This window comes from Glycine soja, chromosome 19 (assembly GCF_004193775.1).
Source record: "Glycine soja cultivar W05 chromosome 19, ASM419377v2, whole genome shotgun sequence".
Lineage (NCBI taxonomy): Eukaryota > Viridiplantae > Streptophyta > Magnoliopsida > Fabales > Fabaceae > Glycine > Glycine soja.
This window is the reverse complement of record NC_041020.1, coordinates 47,866,963-47,887,981: the sequence shown is the minus strand read 5'-3', so window position 1 is coordinate 47,887,981 and position 21,019 is coordinate 47,866,963. Positions and strand designations below refer to the sequence as shown.

General features: G+C 35.0%; 3 protein-coding genes and 1 pseudogene across 4 annotated transcripts; 2 read left to right on the top strand and 2 right to left on the bottom strand.

Annotated features, from left to right (window-relative positions):
- Positions 1-381: 381 nt before the first annotated feature.
- LOC114400574 (chloroplast stem-loop binding protein of 41 kDa b, chloroplastic) lies at positions 382-4,467 on the bottom strand. Its single transcript, XM_028363086.1, has 10 exons — positions 4,238-4,467; positions 3,802-3,936; positions 3,559-3,645; positions 3,335-3,425; positions 3,151-3,205; positions 2,443-2,503; positions 1,604-1,825; positions 1,185-1,301; positions 961-1,050; positions 382-701 (listed from the first exon to the last, which is right to left on the bottom strand). The coding sequence occupies exons 1-10, from the start codon at positions 4,337-4,339 to the stop codon at positions 525-527; spliced, it is 1,137 nt and encodes a 378-aa protein (XP_028218887.1). The 5' UTR covers positions 4,340-4,467; the 3' UTR covers positions 382-524.
- A 5,315-nt stretch (positions 4,468-9,782) lies between these two features.
- On the top strand, positions 9,783-11,290 carry LOC114398896 (Golgi apparatus membrane protein-like protein ECHIDNA). The gene is made up of 6 exons (XM_028360998.1): positions 9,783-9,834; positions 10,104-10,174; positions 10,305-10,361; positions 10,464-10,667; positions 10,831-10,890; positions 11,107-11,290. The coding sequence occupies exons 1-6, from the start codon at positions 9,783-9,785 to the stop codon at positions 11,248-11,250; spliced, it is 588 nt and encodes a 195-aa protein (XP_028216799.1). The 3' UTR covers positions 11,251-11,290.
- Positions 11,291-14,921: 3,631 nt separating this feature from the next.
- LOC114398337 (AP-3 complex subunit mu-like) lies at positions 14,922-18,161 on the top strand. 2 transcript variants are annotated; one of them, XM_028360522.1, is made up of 8 exons: positions 14,922-15,157; positions 15,295-15,394; positions 15,475-15,585; positions 15,664-15,753; positions 15,849-16,096; positions 16,893-17,102; positions 17,307-17,514; positions 17,651-18,161. In XM_028360522.1, the coding sequence occupies exons 1-8, from the start codon at positions 15,123-15,125 to the stop codon at positions 17,894-17,896; spliced, it is 1,248 nt and encodes a 415-aa protein (XP_028216323.1). In that variant the 5' UTR covers positions 14,922-15,122; the 3' UTR covers positions 17,897-18,161. The 2 variants fall into 2 exon arrangements, with proteins under 2 accessions (XP_028216323.1, XP_028216324.1); XM_028360523.1 differs by having other exon boundaries at positions 15,481-15,585; positions 17,651-18,139.
- A 496-nt stretch (positions 18,162-18,657) lies between these two features.
- LOC114399866 lies at positions 18,658-20,879 on the bottom strand (annotated as a pseudogene).
- Between the last annotated feature and the right edge of the window lie 140 nt (positions 20,880-21,019).

Genomic DNA, 21,019 nt, shown 5'->3' with positions numbered 1-21,019 from the left:
TCGCAAAAAAAAAAAAAACTTTAAATGGAATATGATGAATGGTGAAATGCTGGATGGCTGAAATTGGTTCTTCAAGGTGGCAGAAGCGGCAAGTAGCAGCCGGTGGTATACTTGCAAAGAAACTCTTGAGCTAAAGACAATTTTTGGTAAATATGAATGTGTTGTGAATGGGTTAGATAGTTAGATTCACCTATGAATGAGTTGCCAATTATATTTAGTAGTGGAGTGTGTATAATGGTGAACAGAGTGGCTAAGGATTGTGGATAGTAAGATAAGGACTCAAGCCATGTTGGGGCTGTCGGGTTTTATAATTTATTTTGTTTGAATCCACGGCCCATTTTCCATCATCAGCATAATATAAACTATTTTCTTTTTGGTACATATCAGCATAAGACAATTTATTATATATATATTTTAAAAATACTGAACGAAAAGCTCATGAATATTTCACAACTTCCTAATGTAGAAAATCCGAACAGCTTTTCTACATATAAGTGAAATACTGAAAATTGAAATAGAAAAGTTTATACACTAACAAGACTCTTTCCAAGAATTATGTCATCTGTTGAGAAATCAGCCTCTTTCCGGTATGTTCCTCTACCAAAGTCCAGGTTGTACGAGTCTGCAAGACCCTCTACAAGCCCAAATTCAGGTTCCCACCCAAGCACTCTCTTTGCTTTCTCAATTGATGCAAAGAAATGCTGCACAACAAAGAAAAATAAAATATCAATATTATTCATCATAATTTCACCAATGAAAAAAGAACACGCCATTCAGTTTTTTCTTTTGTTAATTAAATTATTTGGGCAAAGTGGTGTCCCAAACAAAATCACATATGTTTCAATATATCATTAGACTATATAGTATGTACTAGTCAATTTTAATAAACTATAAAAGTTACAAACACTTGCCCCCTCCCCTTTTCTAATTGTATCAGATTTGTGTGGTCGTTTTTATCACCTGGTCACGGAATGGAAATGATTTCTTTTTCCCAAAGTCAAAATCTTTAGGGTTGTAGTGAATGATCTCTGGCTCTGGGAACCCACCAGCCTGGAAAATGCCAAAACAAACAAAAATTACAATACTAAAATACATGTCTCAAATTTAATTGTTTCACTTATTAAGGCATTTTCCCACTGCTCTCTATTGGTCACCTTAAATATGACAAGGCAAGAATGACTTACCTTAGCACATGCTCTTGCTAATCCGTCAAACGTGACATACTTCTCTCCCGAGATGTTGAATACTTCCTTGCTGGCCTTCTCATTACCAAGAACTTGGATAAAAGCTGTCGCCAAATCCTGTCATAATTGAAGAATATTTTAGCCAAAATCACAAAACTCAATAAATGTACTTACTGTTCCATTCACAGGAAATCATTTATTAATCTTCAAAAGCTTCCAAGAAGGCAAGCAATTAAAACTTCCTGTTGATTAAGAAGTAACAGCAAGAAAAGAAGAAAGGTAGCTTTGAATCAAAATATTTCTGCCTCTAAATACTCAAATTACAAGATGGAACATAGTAGGCATGAATATGATACATTACTCTGGTAGAAAAATGAATATGATCCAGCTAAAGAAGAGTAACATTGCAAATTTCATACCTTAACATGACCAAGTTGGGTTATCTGTAGTCCTGAGCTGGGGATAGGAATTGGGCGTCCGGCTTTCAATCTATGGAAGAACCACTCTTCAACAGGGTTGTAGTTCAAGGGTCCATAGATATAGACTGGCCTTATAGAAGTCCAATTAACACCCCTTGCTTGCAGCAAACTCTCTGTCTCAAGCTTTCCCTTGTGTCTGCTCTTAGGATCAACTGCATCTGTCTATCACCAAGAAGCAGGAAGTTAAAAGAAAAGGGAAATTAATTATATAGGAAAGTGAGAAAATTTCAGAAAGGACATATTCATGTGCATAAAATTAATGTCTTCTCTTAGGATCAACTGCATCTGTCTATCACCAAGAAGCAGGAAGTTAAAAGAAAAGGGAAATTAATTATATAGGAAAGTGAGAAAATTTCAGAAAGGACATATTCATGTGCATAAAATTAATGTCTGCTCTTAGGATCAACTGCATCTGTCTATCACCAAGAAGCAGGAAGTTAAAAGAAAAGGGAAATTAATTATATAGGAAAGTGAGAAAATTTCAGAAAGGACATATTCATGTGCATAAAATTAAGTTTGAATAGTGCACCCTTCCCTTCAGTGAAACTATCGAAAGGTTCAAATAACTGAATATGACACTCCAATCACAATATTATGTTTAATGAATTAAATCATACTAATCTTTTGCAAGCACCATAGTAGTAATTTTGTGAAAAAAGTTACATAAATGGCATAATTCTGAAAAACTTAATGATATGAAGGATAGGACCCAATAATTGCATCATAAATACAAAATTCTGAAATCAAAGGAAAATAGGTGTAATAAAATGTAAACTGACCTCTGCATGAGGTAATAGATCAGATTTGAGATAGACACCAGCAGAAGAGCAGTAAATAAACCTGACATTGAGAAAATTATAAACAAGATGGAGATTGAAGGCATAGTACAAAATATTACCAGAGACTTTTTCTTTATATGCAATTAAAATTTTATAATTTAAGTATTTGTGAAGCTAAGATGTTTCACATGCTATGTTACAGAAGTCTTCCCTTTTTAAATGAAAGATTTAATATATAATCTTTTTTTATTAAAGCATCAATCGTCATACACTTTCTGACTAATCTTACCCTTGATACCATTGACTATAATTCCTCTTTGACTTTGAAAACAAAAGCCAATTCAATTTCACATTGATATTCATTTATACGCCTAAGGTCTAACCCTGTCTAATTAATAAAACATTTTAATATCTACATATCAAAGCAGATGAAGGGCAAGGCATAACAGTTGATAGCTTCATCTAGATTTCAAACACTATCTTGTTAAGCCAAGAATTGGAGAACTTTATAAATCATCCCCATTACAAATGATTATCTATATTGAATGTTAAATATGATGAACGAGAATTGTGCAATAATTTTTTTTAAAGAGTAATCAAATTCAATTGACTATGTAACTCATTAATGAATTGAACAATGACAATTTGCTTTTATTTTTTAGCTGATTAGACTTCTAAAATACATCAAAGACAGATTAGGAAGCTTACTGTTCCAGATTAGGCAGCGCATCCAGTATGGGCTCAACTTCATCTGCCTCACGTCCTGAAAAATATATTATGAAGAGAGATATGTTATGAAAAATGGTGATTTGAACCCGAAGAGTAACATATATTATGAAATTGTAGGTGAAAAATAAGCACAGAAGGTGTGAACAAGTAGGAATTTGCACACCATTTATGTCATAAACAACATCAAATCCCTCTGCCGAGAGACTGGATTTTACAAAGTCAAAGTCCTTCCTGTCTCCTTTCAAATGCAAGATCTGGGAAATTAAAAATACTACACAGAGTAAATGCTCCGGTTATAATAGTAACAAAGATGAAAAGTCATACATTCACATCATGCCTTACAAGGTTAGTCCAATGTTTTGTAGTTTACATTTACAATTAACATACCTTGGAAGAAAAATCAGCATAATCATTGTCTGATTCACCTGGCAACTGTTGAGTGACAGGCGCTTTACCTCTTGTGAATAAAGTCACCTGCCAAATTCACATGTTTTATCATCAAAATATTGAAACTATATAAAATTACCAAACATAGGTATAAAAGGTTTTAAAAAATATCACTCCTTGAAAAATTATTCTCCAAACAAACACAGGCATACACAGAGTTAATGAGAAATAAGTAAGTCATACCTGGTGACCCTCTTTAACAAGGAGCCTAGATAAAAACACACCAATAAACCTGGTGCCTCCCATTATTAGGATTTTCTTGGTGCTCGATGCCGAGACGTAGAAAGACCCTTTTGGATGGCATAGTTTTCTCTTGAACTGTACCCAAAATAAGCATGTTGGGAGTTAGGGACGAATATATGATCTCTATTCATCACTTGGATGCATAAATTTTTGTGGTTAACTCCATGTTTGTGGAAAGCATATAATTCAATTCAACTCAACAAGACAAGTACAAGAATTGTTCAAGTGAGATTACCAACCAAGTACTAGTAATAAATACATACATGAACATAGAATGTTGTTCACCATCTACTGCTAAATGCAGACATAGAATTGAATTTGGAATTAAAAAGAGACAAGAACTGCATGTAATGATAGTGATGATGAATATGAGGACCTGAAGTTGAGTTTGAAGTCTGGTTCCACTGAAGTCAGAAAGAGAGGAAGCTAAGGGAGAGAAAGATAGTTGGTTCTGTTGGAGTGCCACCACTCTTGCCATGCTTACTTTCCACACAGTGCAGTGTGTTGCTGTGTGTGTGTGAAATTGGAAGTGGCTTCTCTTTCCCTCACCCAACTAAACTAACTAACTCCCCACCTCTTCTTTGCTTATGATAAGAAAACGTCTCTCCATCCACAGCCTCTCATTTCCCTCCCTCTTTAACATTCATTCATTTTTTAGATAAAAAATTGCACCACTTATATTATTGCTCACCTCTACTCATGTGACGTCAATGTACCTAGACAAAACTTGTGCCTATGCAAGAAAAATTCCTGATTAAGATTCCAAGCCAAGAACAACACACACCAAATCATAATAAATTAGTGCAATAGCTTTCGGGTGCTGGTAAGTGAAGAACAGACCAAGCATTTATAGATGGGCCCGGCCTGTATGCAAGTTATCAGGAAAAATGTAAATTGGGCCTTGCTATTTGCACTCTCGGTTTTACTCTTCGCACTGTATCTTCTTTTGGCAAAAAATCCTTTACAAAAATGAATCTCTTTTTTTTTTTTAATATTGAGCGAAAATAATTTTGAGAAGGGTATTTTTGTGAAAAAAGTTAAAGCGGACATGTAAAATGGAAAAATGGAGGTGTAAATAAAAGGCGTCATTAAAATGGGCTTGCCATATGCATGGCCCAATAAAGCCTATAGAGAGCAGGAAAAAGAAAGGAAAAAAAAAAAAAGAAATACGTATTTGGACAGAAAAAAAAAATGAAAAAAGAACATTTATACGATCAGTTAGTTATGGCGCTCTCTTTCTCTTTCTTTCCGTAGTTAATAGTTTAGTGTGTAAACACTGTTTACCAAGATCTGTCTGTTGATGTGAATAGAAGTTAATAAAAGTTAATAGAAGTTAAGAAGTTAGTGGTAGTTTCTTGTAAATAGGAGTTATGTGAAGTAGTTATATGGAGTAGTTATGTGGAGTCATTTTAAATATATTGTAACTGCAGTAGTCTATATATTGTAACTTTGTAACTGCAGTAGTTGTATTTTTTTGAAGATTAAGAAAAAGAGCATTCTCTCTAAAACTTGTATGTCATTGTTCTTTTTAACAATTGGTATCAGAGCTCCATTGTAGGGGTCTGATATTGAGTGCATGTGAGGAAAACAGTGAGTGTGAGTCAAGAAAGAAACTGCAGTTTTTCTTTCTTTCGAGTAGAACGAGTTGAGAAGAATGGCAGAAGGTGGGAGTAGCAGTTTCGTGTAGCCTGCAATTCCAAGGTTTAATGGTCATTATGATCATTGGGCAATGTTGATGGAGAATTTTCTCCGCTCCAAAGAATATTATTGGGATCTCATTGAGAATGGGATATTAATGGTGGCAGATGGAATAGAGCCTACGGAGGCACAATGCAAATTGATCGAGGAGCAGAAGTTGAAGGACTTAAAGGTAAAGAATTACCTTTTCCAGGCAATAGATCGTGAAGTCCTTGAAACAATCCTCAAGAGGGACACGGCAAAAAATATATGGGATTCAATGAAGCAAAAATTCCAAGGTTCAACCAGGGTCAAAAGGGCTCAACTGCAAGCTTTACGCAAAGATTTTGAGATTCTTCAAATGAAGGAAGGAGAAACAGTGAATGCATATTTTTCTCGTACTTTAACCATAGCCAACAAAATGAAGGCTCATGGTGAAAGTATGAGTGAAACAGTCATTACTGCAAAGATTTTGAGATCAATGATCTCAAAATTTGATTATGTGGTATGCTCAATTGAAGAATCCAACAACTTAGACGTGATGACTATTGATGAGTTGCAAAGTAGTCTTCTTGTTCATGAGCAGAGGATGAGAAGTCGTGGAGAAGAAGAGCAGGTTCTGAAGATCTCCCATGAAGACAAAGCAAGTAGAGGTAGAGGTAGAGGTAATGGTTCATTCAGAGGAGGTCGAGGAAGGGGAAGACAATCATTCAATAAAGCTGTTATTGAATGTTTCAAATGTCACAAGTTAGGACACTATCAATATGAATGTCCTGATTGGGAGAAAAATGCCAATTATGTTGAATTAGAGAAGGAAAAAGATGAAGAATTGTTATTAATGTCTTATGTTGAATTGGAGCAAGACAAAATGGAAGAAGTGTGGTTCCTTGACTCCGGTTGCAGCAATCATATGACTGGAAACAAGGAGTGGTTCTCAGAACTGGATGAAAGCTTTAGCCAAACTGTAAAACTTGGCAATAATACCAGAATGGCTGTTGTGGGAAAAGGTATCATTCGTATGCAAGTGAATGGATTTACTTAGGCAATTTCTGGTGTCTATTATGTTCCTGAACTTAAGAATAATCTATTGAGCATAGGGCAACTCAAGAAAAAGGCTTAACTATTTTGATTCAACATGGGAAGTGTAGGGTATATCATTCTGAGAAAGGATTAATTATGCAGTCAGATATGAGTGGAAATAGAATGTTTTCTGTGTTGGCTACCATGATACCAAAAGCTTCCTCGTGTTTCCAAATTGTATCAGAAAATGAATCTCATCTTTGGCATTGCCGCTTTGGTCACTTAGGCTATAACGGATTGAGGACACTTTTTGATAAGAAGATGGTAATTGGGTTGCCTTCAGTCAAGATTCCAAAGAAGATATGCATAGAATGTTTAACTGGAAAGCAACACAGAAACTCTATGCCTAAGAAGAGTTTATGGAGAGCATCAAACAAGTTACAACTTGTGCATGCAGACATATGCGGGCCTATTAAACCAGAATCAAATAGCAACAAGAGGTACATCCTAAGTTTTATTGATGATTTCACTCGTAAAACTTGGATTTATTTCTTACATGAAAAATCAGAAGCTTTTTCCATGTTTAGAAATTTTAAAGCTCATGTTGAAAAGGAGATTGGTGCATATATTGCTTCTTTGAGAACAGATAGAGGTGGTGAATTTACCTCAAATGAGTTTGTAGAATTTTGCAAAAATCAAGGCATTAGTAGACAATTGACTGCAGCCTATACTCCTCAACAAAACGGAGTTGCAGAGAGGAAAAATAGAACGATAATGAACATGGTGCGTTCTATGTTAGCGGAGAAGCAGGTTCCTAAAATGTTTTGGCCCGAAGCTGTAAAATGGAGTGTGCATATCCTCAATAGATGTCCTACTGTGGCTGTGCAGAACAAAACTCTAGAAGAGGCATGGAGCAATGTGAAGCCAATGGTTGATTATTTTCGAGTTTTTGGGTGTGTAGCTCATGCACATGTCCCAGACCAGAAGAGAAGCAAATTAGATGAAAAAAGCAAGAAGTGTGTTTTCTTGGGAGTAAGTGATGAATCAAAGGCATACAGATTATATGATCCAGTTTCCAAGAAAATCATCATTAGCAAGGATGCGATTTTTCAAGAAGATGAATGCTGGAATTGGGGCAAAAGCAATGAAGAATGCAGATCAGATGTTTTAAAGTGGAACGATGATGGTGATGAGAATAACATGGAAGAAGGAATAGAAAACAATGAAGAAGAAGGTAACATTGAAGGAGAAGGCAGTGATGTTGATACAAGAAACTCAAGTGAAACTGGTGTTTCTTCTAGTGAATCAACTGAAAATGATTCACCAATTTTGAATGAAGGGAGGGTAAGAGGACCACCATCTTGGGCAATAGACTATGTAACAGGTGAAGGTTTGTCAGATGAAGATGGTCTGAATGCTATGATAATGCTCACTGAAGATGACCCACTTACATTTGAACAAGCTGTCAAGAGTAAGAAGTGGAGGGATGCAATGATGGCAGAGATAGAGTCAATAGAAAAGAACAAGACTTGGGAGTTAACTATTCTACCGAAAGGGGTGAAGCCAATTGGAGTTAAGTGGGTTTTCAAAACCAAACTTAATGAGAAAGGAGAGGTAGACAAGTACAAAGCAAGGCTAGTGGCGAAGGGGTATGCACAACAATATGGAGTTAATTATACTGAAGTTTTTGCTCCAGTTGCTAGACTTGACACCATTCGATTAATACTTGCTTTGGCAGCACAAAACAATTGGGATGTTTTTCAACTAGATGTAAAGAGTGCATTTCTTCACGGTGAACTCAATGAAGAAATCTTTGTGCAACAACCATTGAGATATGAGAAGAAAGGTGAAGAAGGCAAAGTTTACAAGCTAAGAAAGGCATTGTATGGCTTGAAGCAAGCACCAAGGGCGTGGTATAGCAAGATAGAGGCTTACTTTGTTCGAGAAGGCTTTGAAAGGTGTTTATGTGAACACACACTGTTCACAAAGTCGAAGGAAGTAGGTAAAATTTTAATAGTAAGTCTTTATGTTGATGATTTAATATATACTGGAAATGATAAAAGTATGTTTGATGATTTTAAGAATTCCATGATGTTGGAATTTGACATGACTGATTTGGGGAGGATGAGATATTTTCTCGGGATTGAAGTAATACAAAGTTTAGATGGGATTTTTGTGTGTCAAAGAAAGTATGCTCATGAAATTCTAGGAAGGTTTGGAATGGATAAAAGCAATCCAGTGAAGAATCCTATTGTTTCAGGCACGAAATTGTCAAAGGATGAAGCAGGAACCAAAGTTGATGAAACTTTGTTCAAACAGGTGGTTGGCAGTCTGATGTACTTGACTGCAACTCGACCTGATTTGATGTATGGAGTGAGTCTTATTAGTAGATTCATGTCTTGTCCAACTGAATCTCATTGGCTTGCAACAAAAAGAATATTAAGGTATTTGAAAGGTACAACTGAGCTTGGAATTTTCTACAAAAAGAATGGTTGCACAAATTTGGTGGCTTACACCGACAGTGATTTTGCTGGTGATTTGGATGATCGTAGGAGCACTTCTGGCTTTGCATTCTTACTTGGTTCTAGAGCAGTTTCATGGTCTTCTAAAAAACAGCCTATAGTGACATTGTCTACTACTGAGGTTGAGTACATAGCTGTTGCGTTTTGTGCCAGTCAATGTATTTGGTTAAGAAGAGTTTTAGAGAAACTTGGTCATAAGGAGGAAAATAGTACTTTGATTCAATGTGACAATAATTCTACTATACAGCTATCAAAGAATTTTGTTTTTCATGGCAGAAGCAAACATATTGATATAAGGTTTCATTTTCTTAGAGATTTGACCAAAGACAAAATTGTGGAGTTGAGTTACTGTAATTCTCAAGAACAAGTTGCAGACATAATGACAAAACCTCTCAAGTTAGAACAATTCTTGAAATTACGGAGTATGCTGGAAATGGTTGATGCGTCAGTTATAAACTAAATGTTTGTTTTTCTTTTTAGTTTAAGGGAGGGAATGTTGATGTGAATAGAAGTTAATAGAAGTTAAGAAGTTAGTGGTAGTTTCTTGTAAATAGGAGTTATGTGAAGTAGTTATATGGAGTAGTTATGTGGAGTCATTTTAAATATATTGTAACTACAGTAGTCTATATATTGTAACTTTGTAACTGCAGTAGTTGTATTTTTTTGAAGATTAAGAAAAAGAGCATTCTCTCTAAAACTTGTATGTCATTGTTCTTTTTAACACTGTCTCAGTCACCTGCTATTTCTCGGCCATGTATGTGTAGTTTCTATCATTTTTTCTGTATTTCGTTCCTATGGAGACTCATCTCTCATTTCGATGATCATAAGATCTAATTTGCTTGTTCAATTTTTTATTTCATTCTCCCGTGCTCTGTTAGTCACATTCTCTTTTTTTATTTTTTTCTCCCATTCATGTTGAAGAACAATGAAATTAAACTGTGGCTGGGCCTAATGAAATTGTGTGCCGGAAATATATTTTTTGTGCTAATTCAGTCTAATGTACGTACGACTAAATCATTTTAGGCTTCTGTTCACTGTCAATATGTGGGAGCAGCAAAGAAAACGGATTTCTTTGTGAATTCAATTTCCATGATGTGAGTATAGAGTTTTTTACATTGTCAAACAATCAGAAATCATCCCAAATATAACTTCTAATTTGTAGATATTATATTAGTGTTCCCTTTTTTTAGATAGCTAATTCATCAAATTGTACTCTACTAGCAGCCTGTAGGTGAAAACTACGCTAATCCAAACACTTGCTTCTTTCATGTTCTCTTCAAGGTTCACTTTATTTTATTCCACTGTTTGAATGTCTCGTATCTTTCTCTATAGGACAATTCTTTGTTCTTAAACGTAATGTTTTTCAGTTTTTGTATCTCGCAGGCTGCGGCTTTGGCATTTTACATTCTCTCCGCCCTCTTCATTAATAACTTTGTCATCATTTTTATGATGACTGTCCTTCTCGCCGCTCTTGATTTTTGGGTAGTCAAAAATCTGAGTGGGAGAATTTTAGTTGGTTTGAGGTGGTGGAATGAAATCAATGATCTGGGTGAGAGTGTTTGGAAATTTGAGTCTCTTGATCAGCAGGTGCAAATTGCTTGTTTTGCTCAGTTGCAACTTGCATGTTGTTATCTTACTTTTTGAATAATCTCTCTCTATCCTGTTATGTCTCTGCTGAGTTACATAAGATTGCAATCCAAATGCTATGAAGGTACTTCCATCTTACATATGGTGTTTGTTTTTCGTCTAGTCATTGGCTCGGATGAACAAGAAAGATTCATGGCTTTTCTGGTGGACGCTTTACCTTACAGTAAGAAAACATCGATTGGTCACACGTTAGAGCATGTGATGGCATTCCAATTTTTTCTTAATATCCTTTGATTATGTATGGTATTTTTTCAAAAATCAAAGAAGGGGATAGTACATAGAATCTGAGTTTTGCCTCTGCTTTACATTTTGCATAACCCCCCACCCAATAATTATGTTCTCTGATAAATCATCATTTTTTTTGTGTATTCTTCTATAGGCAGTTGCATGGACTATGCTGGCAATATTCTCTCTCATAAGGCTTCAAGCTGATTACCTCCTAGTTGTTGGAGTTTGTTTGACCCTCTGTATTGCAAATATTGTTGGTTTTACCGAATGCCAAAAGAGTATGCTAGTTTGTTGATGTTCTTGAAATCGTATTTTCTGATATGGCTAATAATATTGGTTTGATGGGGTCAATTGCTGGAAATAAAGAGATACTGGAATTTTCAGTTCCAAGTGAAGACTTGCTCACTCTAATTTGCCACTACCATTCTCCCAACATAAATTAATTCATTATATTATTAACATACAATAATATGTCATCTTCAAGAGTTGAAATCAAGGCAAATTATCTGATGGCATCTGTTTCTCTTATGGGGATTCTATGCAAATGCAACACATGTTTAGAATTCATTGTTTGTGTCAAACGAAAATTTAAGATTTTTCTTATCAATTCCCGGGCTGGTGCGATGGGCACTATTAGGCCTCAACATGACTTAATCACTTATCTGGTTGGGTTATGGTCAAACGCGGTAGATGCCACTATACCTATGTAGGATTTTATGATTATTGATGCTTTTTAAACTACATTCTTGTTTATTTTGCCTACAAATTACAACCTATAATTTGGGCGTTTTTGGGTTAACAGGGTCATTTCATAAGATCATAAGTATGCTCTCAGTCTATGTTGACCCCCAACCAAAGATATTCTTGTCATTGTCATCGTTAATCTAGTAGAAATGGTATTACACTTGCACTGGCAATGGTTAAATAAAAAGGAAAATTTATTTTGGCATGATTATGTAAATGTGAAAACGGAAAACAGAACGAATAACTTTTTGTAAATTGTAATAATGCCTCGCATTTATTTTTTTTTGTGAGGATGAACTTTCAGTTCTGTATTTATTTTCATCTGTTGCATCAAAGTTTTCTGCATTGCACTCCATGAACACATTTCATTTCAATTGATGTGGTCATGTACTCATGTGCATATGCATGAAACATACATGCCTTGGGAGTTCCTCATAGCCTAGTTTCATCTCATATCCTGGATTTAAATCAAGTTTCCTCAATTCATATCTCCTTCCTTGTAGTCCCTATGGAAAAATGACATACGTAGTTCAATGAAAGAGTTGCATTCTCTTTCTTGTTTGTCTGAGGTATCATTATTCTATTAAGGGAACAAGAAGGGGGACATACCCACGAGACAGATGGTTTTATGTTCCGCATAAATGTTCCTTTTTGTCCGGCAATCTTTTATATTTATTCAATGGACAAACATCTTGCAATGGATAACGCTGCTTAGTTATTTTCAGATGCTAAGAAGCGGATTCAACAATTTGCCTCTAGAACAATTGCCTCACGGGTCTCATCTACATTACAGTCAGCATTCAGTGTTGTCTGAGGTATCTATTACCAACATCAGCTGCAGAAGAAAACTCTGCAAATTAAATCGCTATCCCAAAACCACCTATCCTACATACAAAGAAAGTCTTGAGAAAAAGTTTTATTTTATAGGATATATACATGGATTAAGTGAACTCCCTATTCTAGTATATCTCCGAGGAAAAGTATATTAGACTATTTATAGTATGCAAGACCGAAAGAGGAGAGGCAGCTCTCGCCCAGTTCTGCAATCAGCTAGATGACTCAGCGGGAGAGTATGAGGCAAGTTGCATAGAGTATGAGGAACCACATGCAAAATTTTGTATCTTACAATGTTACTGCTTGAGTAAGACTATTATTCTCAAATTACATGGTAAAATACTTACTTTTTTAAAGTGTAAATCATATTTTTTCTTTGTTGTTTTGTTAGCATTGGAGGTTTAAGAAATCACATTATTCTCTATCCACTCTACCATTTCACATGTTGGATTTTTTTGGCTCTCTTCCTATGTGAAGTAAAGACCTAAATGAGAAGGTTCGTATGTCTTACGTATTTAAGTGGAGAGGGAGTCAAATTAGAGAGCGAGATATAGTGAGAGGGATTCATTTGAGAGAGAAAAACAATTACAAATCATTGAGAGAGAAAGAAGGAGAGAGAAAATCATTGTGATTTTTGCATACACACTAGAACAATTGCCTCACGGGTCTCATCTACATTACAGTCAGCATTCATATGTTTGTGACCCTTTGAAGGTGAAATCTTTTAATGGTGCTGATATGATGACTAAGACATTACTAAGAGGAAAGTTTGAAGCTTGCTCTAAGATTTTCAATTTGGCGATTACCTCCACACAGTTGTGACAGGATATTTGTTGGGTTTGTTGGACTCCCTTCTTATGTGGAGTAAAGGTCCAAATGAGAAGACTTGTATGTTTCACTTATTTAAGTGGAGAGGAGTCAAATTAGAAAGGGAGATAAAGTGAAAGAGACTTATTTGTATGTGATTTTCGTATACCTACTAAAGAACGTTTTTCAGATTGCAACTGCGTATTTGTTCACCGTTGGATTGGGATGATTTTTGGACAGCAGGTTCTACACGTGTGATAATTCAAATTGTTTGGTTGAATCGGGAAAAAGATATTTGTAGAGAGAGATAAGTTTTTCGCATTATTTGCTCTATAGTTTGAGATTTTATCTTCTTGTCTTTATCGTACCAATTGAGGGTTTGTTTTAATTTGACTGTTTGGAGCATGTTTTCCTGCACTTGTTGGAAGTTCTCTTATATCTTCATTGATTATAGTGAAGTTATTTCTTTAATTTGGACGACCCGTGATTTTTATCTTTGCATTGATGGATTTTTTACGTTAATGTCTCTGATTTCTTTAATTTTTATTTTGCGCTATTGATACTCTTGACATGAAAATTTATTTTTGTCGCGCTTATCATTTTATTATAGAGTTTGTTATCGTATTAGGTAATTTCTCATCATTACATGTTAGTGCTTATACTATCATATTGAAAAGTTGAAATTGTGGATAATGATCGACTCATTGACCAAAATTAATGTAAAACTAATAATCAAACGATTGCGATAAATAGTTTTGACTTGAAACAATGCGCGTATATTCATGCGCGTATATTCATCTTGCTAGGTACAGAAAGTTATATTAGAAGAAAACTTATGAAACGTGAGGAGGAGATTAGATAGCTCGTGTTTTTTCTTCAAAATTTATTTTCAAACAATGAGTCATGAAAATCTTGTGTGCATTGAAATTAACTAACACATATTCATTAAATTAACTAAAACATTCACACGAGTTCATGATGTTCCTTAATCCTTATGAACATAGAGGAAAAAAAATACTCTTACTGGTGTATATTAAACCCTTGTGCCTGTGTACTAAAAATCCTTCAACTCGGAGTCAACATGAACAACATGGTGAATTCAGGGAGTAAAAAGTTTTTCAAAACATATAATCTTTTTGTACATAACCAATATTTCGAGAGAAATTCTTAAACCACATTCGGAAAAGATATTAATTCTTTTTAAGTGCATGATTTGGTTGCCTGATTGCTCCCCTTTTGAAATCTTAGGGAAACAAATGCAAGATTATTTTCTGCTGTGCTTAGAGTTTAAGAAGTTCTTGTTGGAAAATCAATTCTTCCACTTTTTAATATATATATATATATATTAATGTAAATTTATAATTAGAATTAATAAAAACACATCTCAATTACGTTGACTGATTTAAAATTATTTTTTTTATCAAATCACAGCAAAAATATATATATTTTTATTATTAGATTATTATAAATGTTTATTATCTGATTAAAAAAGAACATTATTTGATTATAATTATGCATATTTATTTTTTATATAACTTTCACTTTTTTTATCACTTATAATTGAAGTATTTTAGTAGAGAAAATTGGTTTTTGGATGGGCAATGATCAGTGGTGTCTCAACTCCAGGACGAGGAAACTGACGTAGCTTGTATCGACCTTTGTGAATTGATGGAGATTCCATTTTCTTCACGACAAACTTTCACAAACCTTATTAAACATCACTTTCTCCCTTCCCTTCCTTCCCTTGTTTCCCAGCTTTGATTTAGAGAAAGAGAGCGAAAGATGTTGCAGTGCATATTTCTTCTGTCAGATTCCGGGTAAGATTCACGCATTCCCTTACTCTGTCTAGGTCATTCGAATTTCAAATGAACTTCATCCCAATTTACTCAATTCGCGATTCAATTCCCCATTTCCAATTTGAATTTTCATTGACTCTGAAAATTGGATTCCTCAGAGAGGTAATGCTAGAGAAACAGCTTAGTGGGCACCGCGTAGATCGCTCCATATGTGCCTGGTTCTGGGACCAAGCCATTTCTCAACCTGATTCCTTCAAGGTTTTCATTTTCATTCCTAAAAATTTCATTTTTTCTCTACCCTTTACTTTTATTTACCTTCTTCTCTTCTCTCTGTATAGCAACAGCCAGTTATTGCTTCTCCCACACATTATCTATTCCAAGTTTTTCGTGAGGGGATCACTTTTTTGGCCTGCACTCAAGTCGAAATGCCTCCATTGATGGCCATTGAGGTATGTGTGTTCCCAGTTATAATTGCAACTCAATCACCAATGCTACTGTGTTTGTTTTTTTAACCATCTGATTTTTAGTTCCTTTGTAGGGTAGCTGATGTTCTCAATGATTATCTTGGGGGGTTGAATGAAGACTTGATCAAAGACAACTTTGTCATTGTATATGAGGTATTAAGAGTTGCTAAAGTGTTTGTTTCGAGTTTTTGCCCCCATTGATTTGTTGTTTAGAGGCAAAATTTAATTGCGTTGTTTTTGTATTGTAGCTTCTGGATGAGATGATAGACAATGGCTTCCCGCTAACTACGGAACCTAATATCCTGCAAGAGATGATAGCTCCACCAAATATTGTTAGCAAAGTCTTGAGTGTTGTGACTGGAAGCAGCTCCAATGTGAGTGATACCCTTCCAGTTGCTACTGCATCTCTTGTTCCCTGGAGAACGGCAGACACAAAGTATGCCAACAATGAAGTTTATGTAGATCTTGTTGAAGAAATGGATGCAACAATAAACAGGTCTATCTGATCCAATTGTTGTCTTTCACTTCTTAACATTGATAATTTTATGGGTGATTCATTTATCCTTTTTTATTATGGTCCTATTGATTAGTTATAGTGGCAAACTTGAAAAGTTAAAGACTTCAAGCTATGAATCTAAGACTACATGCAAAAGAAATAATTATGTGCTGTACTCGTTTACCTTTAAAGAAGAAATTATTACTATAATTCATTAATGTTGAAAATGTATTAGTGGGATAGGCTATTGTATTACTTAGTAGTGTAGTTTTCTTTTTCTCCCCTCATCTGGGTTGGCACTAACCCAGTCTTCTTTTACCGGATTAGAGTTCATTGTTTCATTGCTTAACTTGCAAACTAAATATTCCTTGAAATAATACAACAACATGTATTACATTTCCAATAAAAATATTAAGCAAAGCGGCTAGATGAAATCATTCATTATGTTTAATGAATAGCTAGGTATCTGGCAGAGAAATGATCATAGGGTAGTGGATAACTCAAATTGATATACTTTTTTAAATTACGTGATCTCCATTTCTAACAAAGAAAGGAGTTGAAGAAACAGAGATCTTTGGATTCTTTTTCATCCCTTTATTGCCTCTCCATTTCCCTCCTTAGCCTTTTGCAACCTTTGTGAACAGCATATTACTGATTGCTGGAAGCCTGAACTTGTGGAACTTTATATGGCTGAACTTTTTCAATGATCCTGAGACTCCTCTATAGTAGTTGGTATCTTATGCACGATTTCTTTCAGCTTCTTTTATACTCATTGCTAAAAATTCTGTTGATTCAGGGATGGAGTTCTGGTGAAATGTGAGATCAATGGTGAGGTTCAAGTGAATTCCCATATCACAGGTCTTCCTGATTTGACTCTTTCATTTGCAAATCCTTCAATCCTTGATGATGTGAGGTTCCATCCCTGTGTTAGATATCAGCCCTGGGAATCCAATCAAATTCTTTCCTTTGTGCCTCCTGATGGACAATTTAAGCTTATGAGTTACAGGTACGGTGTCCGGCTTTTTGTTGATGTCTGAATTAGGATTTGGAACCTTCATTTGAGAAGTCAGTTTAGATAAAGATATAATTGTGAATGTTGAACCTAGTGGGATAAGGCGTTGTTGTTGTTGTTGTTGTTGAATTTCATTCAATAATATTCCCAATTTTCTATTTCTCTAAAAGTTTGAACATTTCACTTTTCTTTATTCAGAATTAGAAAATTGAAGAACACCCCGATATATGTAAAGCCACAATTGACTTCAGATGGTGGAGCATGCCGTGTGAGTATATTGGTTGGCATAAGAAATGATCCTGGAAAGACAATTGATAACGTAACTCTGCAGTTTCAACTTCCTTCTTGCATCTTATCAGCTGATCTGACTTCGAATTATGGAATAGTAAACATCCTTGCTAACAAGGTACCTAATATGCATCAATATCTCTTTTCTTTTCCTTTTTTATCTACTGTAGAAACCAGGGAGTCTAAATAGTCAGATATGAACTTCTTTGTACTACTTTTGCGATGTAATATGAAGCGTTCTTTGTTTCTATTAGACATGCTCTTGGTCAATTGGTCGGATCCCAAAGGATAAAGCCCCTTCAATGTCAGGAACATTGGTGCTGGAGACTGGATTGGATCGCCTTCATGTCTTTCCCACATTTCAAGTGGGTTTTAGGATTATGGGTGTTGCCCTCTCTGGTCTGCAAATAGATAAACTAGATCTGAAGACCGTACCTTACCGTTTTTATAAAGGTTTTCGAGCTCTTACTCGGGCAGGGGAATTTGAAGTCAGGTCATAATTTTGTATTTAACATTGAGTGATCTTAGACTTGTAATGATTCTGGACATGAAATTTTGTTGCATGTACACGGCTAGTTTCATTTGTAAAGAGTTGATAGTGTTCTCTTCTGATTTCAAATTATTTTCTTTTTAGGATTGATAAGTGTTTCGGTATTGGAATTATCCTGGATTTATGAGAGAATCGTGCGAGTTGTATTTTGAATCTGATTTCTTTTATTAACGGTTGGTATTATTGAGAACGATTTGTCGTTTTTAATGATCTTAGATGAATGAGTGATCCCTCACTGCTTCATTTTATCCAACAATCTACTTTGAATGTAGGCTAAATTTTAGTTATGAAGCATTCTCATTGAAGTATCAACTACAAAATGGAATCTATGGTTTCTGTAAAAAAAAAAATATAAAATGGAATTTATGGTACAGAAAACTTTCAGTTCCTTGTGTATAAAAGATCAGATGAATAATTATTATTGAGCACAATGCCAATGTTTGTTACGTATGAAGCACTGGAGTAGGGAGAAAAATAGATAGTCAAATGAAAATTTAAATAAAAAACATTATCATCATAAGTCAATCTTATATGAGCTTATGCCAATTAAACTATAAGCTTGTGGGCTATATTTTCTTATTTTATTTTACCAAAGTTTAATTTGGGTTTTTCTCTATTTCTATTATAATATTCATAGATTTTGCATTATTTTAACGATTCTTATTTTAGACGTGGCTTAAAATTTGATGAGACATGACACAATAGCTCACATGAACAGTTAAAAGTAATGTTATTTAACATGCACACTCACATTAATATGAAAGTGAAAACAATAATGTAACACTGGAGATGATAGTATAGCCAAAATTTAGCTAAAGAAAAAAAAAAGGAATAAATGCAATTAAGGCAAAAAAAAAAAAAAGGTTAGAGAAGGAGATCATTAGAATAAAGATCATTTCAACCATAGAACATCTTCATGTATCCAACATTCTAGTTCTAAGTGGCAATCTTGTTCACTCGAAACGAATCCATGATTCGACGAATATCATTTTCCTCCTCTGAAAACACACCTGCAATCTCAACTCATACAATTGGTTGTTTTCAACCCCAAGAACAGATAGGTACCTCGGATCCCATTCCAGACGTACCACTCGGTCTTCTGGCATAACAGCAAGCTCATTGTTATTGGCATATGACTTTATGTTTACCTTGCAACATAGAGACAACAAATTTAATTAGTCAATTACGTAATTTTGCAATCAGGAGTGAGAAGTTATATGATTTATGAATGCCTTCAAGATGCATTGCATTACTTATCCAGAGTGATTTCATTAGCAATTTTATTTATGTACTTCATTTATAATGGTATCAATTTATGCCAATCCAACCAACTAGTTTCATCTGGCAATACATGCCATGGTCATCATTGTGACTAAAGAAAAACTCATGCAACTGAATATTTGAATGTAATTGTTAGCCAACCTCAATTTGATAGTATAACCTTCCATCATCAGTTACTCTTGAAGATGTGGAAAGAATATTTGATTCACGTCTAACGCCGAGTCTAGTGGACATAAACTCAGTCAGATACTGTTTGAGCACTTTCTTTCCAGCTTCTTGAGGTGCACCCAAGTCTTCAACATTCTTGTATTGGGAAGATGAAGGTCACGAAATTTCAACAGATAGATTTTCATCAAGAACAAAAGGGTCCCTGAAGAATATGTCAGCCCCGGCACCTCGGACTTGAATCCAACTCCCCGGGTACTGGAATGAACAACCATCGAATGCGTCTATGTATTCACGGAACACAGGAGACTGTTGAGCCAATGCTAAACCAACCTCTGATAGAACGTAACTTGATAAGATCAATGACATTGCTTTCCTCCTTGGAACTGCAAAAGCTTTAGCCTGGTTATATATTAGCAGAGGTAGAATCAAAGCCAAGTTGTAGATGGACCATGCCAAGATAGTAAAAAAGAAAAGATTCACTCAGGATGGACTAAGATTCTATGCCAAGGCTCACAGTACTCGTTCTATGGAACATACAAGTTACAAGCACACAAATTATTAGAGTTAATGTGTGTCTGGTAACCCGTTTCAGACATGATTCTCTTTATCAACAGCCAAGTTACTCTCTGCAGCTTCCACATCTTTGATCTTTCTCTAATTTAATGTGAAGATAAGGGTGTATATAAATTGGAAATGCCACTCTAAAAGACACTTATTATTTTTTAGCTAGTTCTTATATTATGCCTTCTGAGTTGCACTCTCTCTTCCATTTGTACTCATTACCAAAAATATGAACCTAATCTCTCCCTCTGCTTTCCTTTGCATTTCAATGGCAGATTAACGTTAATTAACTCTCCTCTATATTTCTGGACTTTCGTGGGTTTGGAGTAACCAGTAAAGATGAGACACACAAGAAACTTAGCTTCTCTGTCCAAAGTAACCTAACCAAACACAAATTGGTTAGAACGTCACCTGGTACAATCCTGTGCTCCACTAACTAGTTAAAATATGTGTAAAGGAAAATGCTTACAAATAAATAAAATTATAAAGCATTGTTTTCATTCCCGTGGTATTGTGCAACCAAAATACTAATTTTAGTTGGAAGCCAAGCCAGGAAATCAACAACAAAATAACCGAATTGAATTCCCAAGGGGTTTTATTTTATTTGCAATGTCAAAATCCAGTGTCAGATGCTACTGTGAGTAAGCTATCATCAATTAAGATAAGACAGAACAATCTTAAAGCGTGAAAAATGAGTAGAATAGGATTACCGATTGGGAATGGGAGCAGCGAGGTGAGTGGAAGGAGTGAATGTGATTGGGCAACTGAAACGGCGTCGTATGGGTAATGGGTCGAAGCAGAAAACCCCATTAGCCATTGCCAAGACAAGAGATCACTCAACTGTAAAACCACACAGACAGTTCGATCCTAGTCCTGTTAGATTCTCTCCTTCATATCTTTAGTCTCTTTTTTTCTTCATAACAAAAACAAAAATATAATGCCTCTGAATTCTGAAATTTCATACTATTATATGATTACTCACTTATTAGTTTATTTTATTTTTAAAAAATATATTTCATCGTTTTTTATGGCATTCAGATGCTTACAAATCAAAATTCATTTT

Bases quoted from the DNA above. Each gene is read 5' to 3' on its own strand.
- LOC114400574 (XM_028363086.1), bottom strand. From the start codon at position 4,339: ATGGCAAGAGTGGTGGCACTCCAACAGAACCAACTATCTTTCTCTCCC. The intron at 3,937-4,237 runs GTCCTCATATTC...TTTTGGGTACAG, and splicing joins GACTTCAAACTCAACTTCAG to TTCAAGAGAAAACTATGCCA. The intron at 1,051-1,184 runs GTAAGTCATTCT...GGCATTTTCCAG, and splicing joins TAGCAAGAGCATGTGCTAAG to GCTGGTGGGTTCCCAGAGCC.
- LOC114398896 (XM_028360998.1), top strand. From the start codon at position 9,783: ATGTCATTGTTCTTTTTAACACTGTCTCAGTCACCTGCTATTTCTCGG. The intron at 10,175-10,304 runs GTGAGTATAGAG...CTCTACTAGCAG, and splicing joins GTGAATTCAATTTCCATGAT to CCTGTAGGTGAAAACTACGC. The intron at 10,668-10,830 runs GTGCAAATTGCT...TTTTTCGTCTAG, and splicing joins TTGAGTCTCTTGATCAGCAG to TCATTGGCTCGGATGAACAA.
- LOC114398337 (XM_028360522.1), top strand. From the start codon at position 15,123: ATGTTGCAGTGCATATTTCTTCTGTCAGATTCCGG. The intron at 15,586-15,663 runs GTATGTGTGTTC...TCTGATTTTTAG, and splicing joins CTCCATTGATGGCCATTGAG to TTCCTTTGTAGGGTAGCTGA. The intron at 17,103-17,306 runs GTACGGTGTCCG...TTCTTTATTCAG, and splicing joins TTTAAGCTTATGAGTTACAG to AATTAGAAAATTGAAGAACA.